Source organism: Papaver somniferum, chromosome 6 (assembly GCF_003573695.1).
Source record: "Papaver somniferum cultivar HN1 chromosome 6, ASM357369v1, whole genome shotgun sequence".
Taxonomy (NCBI): Eukaryota; Viridiplantae; Streptophyta; class Magnoliopsida; order Ranunculales; family Papaveraceae; genus Papaver; species Papaver somniferum.
In genome coordinates, this window is record NC_039363.1 from 98,619,214 (window position 1) to 98,626,032 (window position 6,819).

Genomic DNA, 6,819 nt, shown 5'->3' on the forward strand with positions numbered 1-6,819 from the left:
TAATCAACCTGGAGTTAATCAACCTGGAATTAATCAAACAATCTACGGGATATCGTCCACGAACGAACAGAATCTACCACGTCGAGTTAATCGATCTCTTTTGATAACAAATCAACCAGCACAGCAAGACCCGCAGATCGACCCTATGGTCCCATTGATACAAATTGTTGACGAAGAGAACACCGCAGCGGTTGGTGGACAAATACAGGGGGGACACCGAATCAAGGATCAAATCACTCTGTCCAAATGATGGCAGAGTTGGAAGAATTAAGGAAGAACCAAAGGGTATACGCGGAAGCGGTATCTCTACTGGCGCAGGAAAACCAACAACTCAAGGACAGGATCGCCCATAGCGCAGAAATGGAGGATCCACACGACGAGGCTAACTCCAGGGCACCGTTACCAAATCAGGATCGAAGGATGATAGTGGACAATATGAATAACCCGCAGCTGCTAAACCTAAGAAATGCCAGAGGAAACCGAAGATCCGATCCAAATTACAATCCCGAGGACTCAGACTACTTCGATAGCGGGATCCCGAGACCAGGATGATCCACCATTTACCGGGAGCACCAGCTAGCAATGGAGAATCTTCGTACGGAAATGATGGCGGAAATCAAGCAGTTAAAAACCAAGCAGGGGGCGGAAGACTGGAGCAAGTGATGAAGGAAGCCAACACTACCCCGCTAACCCAACGTTTAGCCAAAGCTCTCATCCCCCAGAAATGCTCTGTCCCAGCCTTCGAGTGTTACGACGGATCCACTGATCCCGCTGCCCATCTTTGTTATTATAATCGAATCCTGTCCCGGTGGGATTATGACGATGCAATACTTTGCAGATATTTTCCTTCAAGCCTAAAAGGATCCGCGCTGTCTTGGTTTGATAATCTGCCACCGGACTCCATTGATTCCTATGACCAAATCACTGAGAAGTTCTTGGCAACCTACATGTACAACAAGATCGTCAACACCGGAATGGACAAGCTCTTCTCGCTAGCAATCCGATATAAGGAGACGGTCAGGGAATATACTGACAGATGGCACAAGATCTGTCAGACCATAGGGAACGTCGATCCAGTGGTCAGTATCAATTGCTACAAATGGGGGCTAGACAGAATGAACCCTCTATTCGTCGAGATCCATGGTACCATCCCCGCTACCAAAGGAAATCTTCGAGTAATCATAGAAAAACATTCCAGTCTAGAAGAGATTCAGCGTGAAAATCCCAGATCTCAGATTCAAAGACATCAGAACCAACTTGGTGGAGAAATCCAGTGGATCCAAAAGGGGCGGTTCTGGCAAACGACCTAGCGAAGATAGAAAAGAACGGAGAGATGATCGTCGACGTGAAGATCGGAAATTCGAAGACCATGTCTACACGAAGTTTAACGCCAGCTACTCTCGTATCTTAAGGGAGATTAAAGGACGTGAAAATATTGAGTGGCCATGGTCCAAAGGGAAACAGCCCCCAAGGTCCGAGAAATCCAAGGAATATTGCGAATACCACTGCTTCAATGGCCACCAGACCGAGAAATGCAAAAACCTCAAGATAATGATCCAAAAGTTGATCGACGCAGGAGATCTCAAGCAGTACATACAGAAAGCAGATACCGAAGATAGGACCAAACGAATCAAGCAGGTTCAATTGCCCGAAGGAAACCGAACCCTTAACACCATATCGTGCTCAGAATCCACATGGCCTTCGTTAACGGCGCAAATATGGAAAAGGTTGAGGAAGCAATTCGAGGACTACTGTGAACTATACAAAATCGATGGAGTGGAATTAGACGAACACGAACATTGGATGGACGCACCTATGATTTTTGACGCTGAAGATATCGAAGAGGATATGGAAGACCACAATGATCCTTTGGTCCTCACATTACCAGTAGCAGGATGCAATATCAAGAAGATCCTCATCAATGGAGGAAGCTCAGTAAATGTTCTATTTTATGACACATTCAAACGAATGGAGCTTAACGAAGAACAGTTGATGACCTCGTACTACACCATCTACGGGTTTAACGGGGCACCTACAAAGCCATTAGGAGACATCGTCTTGCAAGTAAACGCAGGCCCCACGAAAGTGGACACACGATTCAGCGTGGTAGATGCTCCTTCTCCTTATAACGCCATTATTGGCCGAAGGTGGGTACACAAGCTCAAAGGAGTGGCGGCGAATTGTCACCAATACCTCAGATTCCCAACACCCTAAGGAGTAATGGAAATAAAAGGAGATCCAGTCACCGCTCGGGAATGCCAGGATCTATAAAATCAGCTCAACAACGAACATGATGAGCAGCAGAAATCCCGAAGGACCCGAAACAAAGAAGATGCGAAAGAAAAAGCAATTGACCTTTATTTCGAAGAGATTTCCGGAAAGAGTCTGACGAAGGGTAGTGTCGTTTTAAGCACGGAAGTAAGCACTTAAAAAGCTAAAGAAATTGAAGAACCAACCAAATAGAAATTAAATAACGTCTCTCTCCTAGGGGAACCGAAGCCCATGTTCACACCTGTAGAACCTGTGAAAGAGATCAACATAGGAACCAAAGAGAGTCCCAAGATGATCAAGATAGGGACCGCGATGGACAAGGAAAGAGAGACGTCCCTAATCGCGCTGCTCACGGAGTACGCGGATATCTTCGCATGGAAACTAGGGGACATGCCGGGGATTGATCCAAAGATAATCCAACACGAACTCCGTATAAAACCATGCACACCACCTGTCAGGCAAAAAATACGTAAAGTAGCACCAGAGTATCACAAAGCAATAAAGAAGGAGCTCCGCAAGTTACTAGAAGCAGGGTTCATCAAGGAATTCAAGTATCCGACATGGATCTCGAACATGGTCATTGTGCCAAAAAAGAACGGAGGAGTAAGAATATGCATCGATTTCACCAACCTCAATAAGGCATGTCCGAAGGATAGCTACCCACTCCCAAGCATCGATCAACTGGTTGAAGCTGTCGAAGGATACGAAGAATATTCATTTATGGATGGATATTCTGGTTACAACCAAGTGGCGCTAGCAGAAGAGGACCAACAACACACAACATTCTACACCCCGCACGGCCTCTATTGTTACACAAGGATGCTCTTCGGACTTCGAAATGCAGGGGAAACATACCAGAGGATGGTTGATGCTATCTTGAATCCATGGATCGGTAACACCTTAGAAGTCTATGTCAATGATATGCTCGTCAAAAGAAAGCTGCACAAGAATCACCATCAAGATCTGAGGGATATCTTCGAAGCAATGAGGAAACACCATATGAAAGTAAACCCAGAAAAATGAATATTCGGCATCACCTCAGGAAGATTTCTCGGATATCTAGTAACGAAGAGGGGCATCGAAGTATATCCCGCGAATATCCAGGCCATCATAGAAATGCCATCACCAAATAACCTAAAAGAAGTTCAAAAGATCAACGGGTCCTTAGCAGCTCTGGGAAGATTCATCGCCAGGTCATCGGATAAATGCAAACATTTTTTCAACATCCTCAAAAAAGGGAGCAAATTCGAATGGACCGCCGAGTGCGAAGAAGCTTTTCAAAAAAATCAAGGAATACCTGGCCACGATCCCGATCCTACAAAAGCCTGATCTAGACGAGGTACTAGCCCTATATATAGCAGCAACAGAAGATGCAGTCAGCACAGTATTTGTCAAAACAAACACAAAGATAGAGCAACCTATTTACTACGTCAGCAAAACCCTCAACGTGGCAGAAAGGAACTACAAGAAGATCGAGCAACTCATTTTTGCACTAGTATGGGCAACCCAAAAACTGAGGACTTACTTTCTGACCTACTACATTCGTGTCCCTTGCAAAGCACCGTTGGAGGATGTTCTCAAAAGCGCCGGGAAAGTAGGACGGATAGCAAAATGGAACACTCACCTTGATCAATTCAACATTATCCATGAAGTATAACATTCCCCGAAGTCACAAGTCTTGGCTGATTTCTTAGCAGATCTATCCCTCGACAACGATGAAGAAGTAAGGGGCATACCGGAGACAGAAGAAGGGAAAGATCCGATTGACATTCTAGAACCATCCAGCCAGAGGCAATGGGAAGTTTTCGTTGATGGATCGAAGAACATAGAAGGTGCGGGCATAGGCATCGTAATCACCACCCCAATAGGAGAAAGGATAGTGCACGTGCTGAGGTTGGAATTCAAGGGGCGTACCAATAACATCGTCGAATATGAAGATGTGGTACACGCTCTTCGTTTGATAATATAAATGGGAATAACCGACGTGCGACTGACAATTGATTCACAACTGGTCATACGACAAATAGGGTTAGAATACAATGTCTATGATGAGACCCTTTCAGCGTACATGTATTTGGTTCAGACTCTGGCATCCCAAATACCAACTATCGAATTCCGGCACTTAGGCACAAAGGAACTTAGGCACGCTGACGCCTTAGCCTACATATCATCCATGCTGAGAGACGAAAGTATCAAAGCGATCAATATAGAGTATATGAACCCTCGGTCATTCCTCAGGAAGCCTTCGCTACAAATCGTAAAGACGACGTGGGGGAAGACATCGCTGACGATGACGTAGGAGAAGACATCGCTGAGGACTTTCACGAAGATGATATCATGACAAGATCCAACGAAGATGAAGATTTCACGAACGAAGAAGATTGGATAACTGAAGTTCATCTTTTCCTCGAAGAAGGGACGTTGCCAACGAACTTAAAGCATGCTCGAAAAGTACATTCAAAAGCATGCAGATACGACCTCAGGGACGGAATTCTGTACAAGAAATCTTTCCTCAGGCCATTGTTACGCTGCTTATCAAGAGAAGAAGGACATCGGGTTCTGAAAGACATACACTATGGGAACGCAGGCAACCATAGTGGGATGAGATCCTTGGCAGATAAGGCGAAAATGCAGGGTATTATTGGCCAACGATGATACGAGATGCTGCGAGAATGTTGAGAAGATGTGAGGAATGCCTGCTCTTTGCTAAAAGAATCCATGCACCTGCAACAAAGCTGAATTCGGTGGATAGTCCATGGCCTTTCTCAAAGTGGGGCGTAGATATCGTGGGACCCCTGAAGGATCAGGAAAAAGACGATTCTTGATAGTAACCACAGACTATTTCAGTAAATGGGTAGAAGCCAAGGCCCTAGCAAGAATCCGCGACTCGGAAGTTTTCACGTTCATCTTCCAAAACATTATTTGCAGATTCGGCATCCCAGCAGAGATCGTCTCCGACAATGACAAGCAGACAAGGGAATAACATCGACATGCTCTTTGATACCTTCAAAATCAGAAAGAACAAATCAACTCCCATATATCCTCAAATCAACGGTCAGGCAGAAGCCATGAACAATACCCTTTCCCTCATACTCAAGAAGCAGTTGGATGAACACAAAGGACGATGGTGTGAGAAATTATACAATGTGTTATGGGCATACCGAACTACCCGAAGATCAGCCACAGGAGAATCACCGTTCCTCCTCACCTACGGAGCCGAAGCAGTCATCCCAACAGAGATCATTATGCCAACCACGAAGACTGAAGCATGGGAGAAGAATCTCACGGCGGACATGATGCTGGAAAGACTCGATGATCTCGAAGAAAGAAGGGAAACAACGCTACAAAGGATGGAGAATTACCAACGAAGACTAGAGAGAAAGTACAATAAAAAGGTCAAGCTTAGAAACTTTGTAGAAGGAAAATATGTGTTAAGAACTATACCCCAATACCAACAAGAAAAGAAGTGGGGCAAACTAGCACCAACATGGAGGGGGTTTATAATACATGACATTGCAGGAAATGGGTCCTACTACTTGCGCAATCTAAAAGGAGAAGTCCTCAGACATCCGTGGAATGCCAAATGGCTCAAAACATACTACCCATAAAGTAACGCAGCTCTGCATCTGCGTGAAGAACACCAGAAGAAGAAGGCAGCGTGCTCGCTTGACATGTTTCCATCTCTGGACGAGGATTTGCAGGCCTCACTCTATCAATCAAACAAACATTCTGCAGAATTTTTTATTGGGAAAAGTTATTATATACAATCTCTCGGGACTCCCCTATCAGCGTCTATAAGTGTAGGACCACGGGGAAGGCTTCCAGCAGAAAGAGATACCCAACCATTCAACAAAGTAGCAGTTCAGCGGAATGGGTGCATGTAAATATTTCAACAACGCACCACATATCCGGGACGCTACATTAACCCCCACCGCCCAGTAATCCTCTGGCCAAGGGTTAGCTGGCGGGGTGACAGGTCCAAAGTCAATGACGAAGGTGCTTACCTTTGGCATTACTATCAAACACTTTCTATTTACTTAGTTCATTTCTCCGAACACCGGGATCACTAGTTTTCTAAAAAGCAAAACTGAACTAATATTGCAGGTAAAAATCAAACTTGTACATATCCAAACAAACGATGATCCATTCCATAAAAGTTGATGACAAGTTCGGGGAATTAAGCAAGAAAAGAAAGATACAACAAAAAAAAAGCCTGAAGCCAAGTAATCAACAAAGATCAACTTTCTATAACATATAACAATCCATTATCCCTTGGAAGAAGAAACGTGACCAGCGAGATTTTTCGGCTGAGACGAAGGAACACTCCCTCCCAAAGAAGGACCAGAAGAATATGTCATGGGGTCGGGCATATGACGACGAGGATACTTCTTCGTAATACCATGCTCTTTCAGAAGGCCCAGCTCAATCTTATTCAACGTCTTGTTGATCTCCTCAGCAAGCTGGCAACGATCCTTATGTGCGATGACCGAAGCCTTGAGCTCAGATTTTGACAGCGAAGACTTCAACTGCGTTACCTCCTTAGCGGCT

General features: G+C 44.9%; 1 protein-coding gene across 1 annotated transcript; it reads left to right on the plus strand.

Moving 5' to 3' along the window:
* Positions 1–548: 548 nt before the first annotated feature.
* Positions 549–1,310, plus strand: LOC113291188. Its single transcript, XM_026540750.1, has one exon. It carries the CDS (start codon positions 549–551, stop codon positions 1,308–1,310), a length of 762 nt encoding a protein of 253 aa, XP_026396535.1.
* Positions 1,311–6,819: the final 5,509 nt, after the last annotated feature.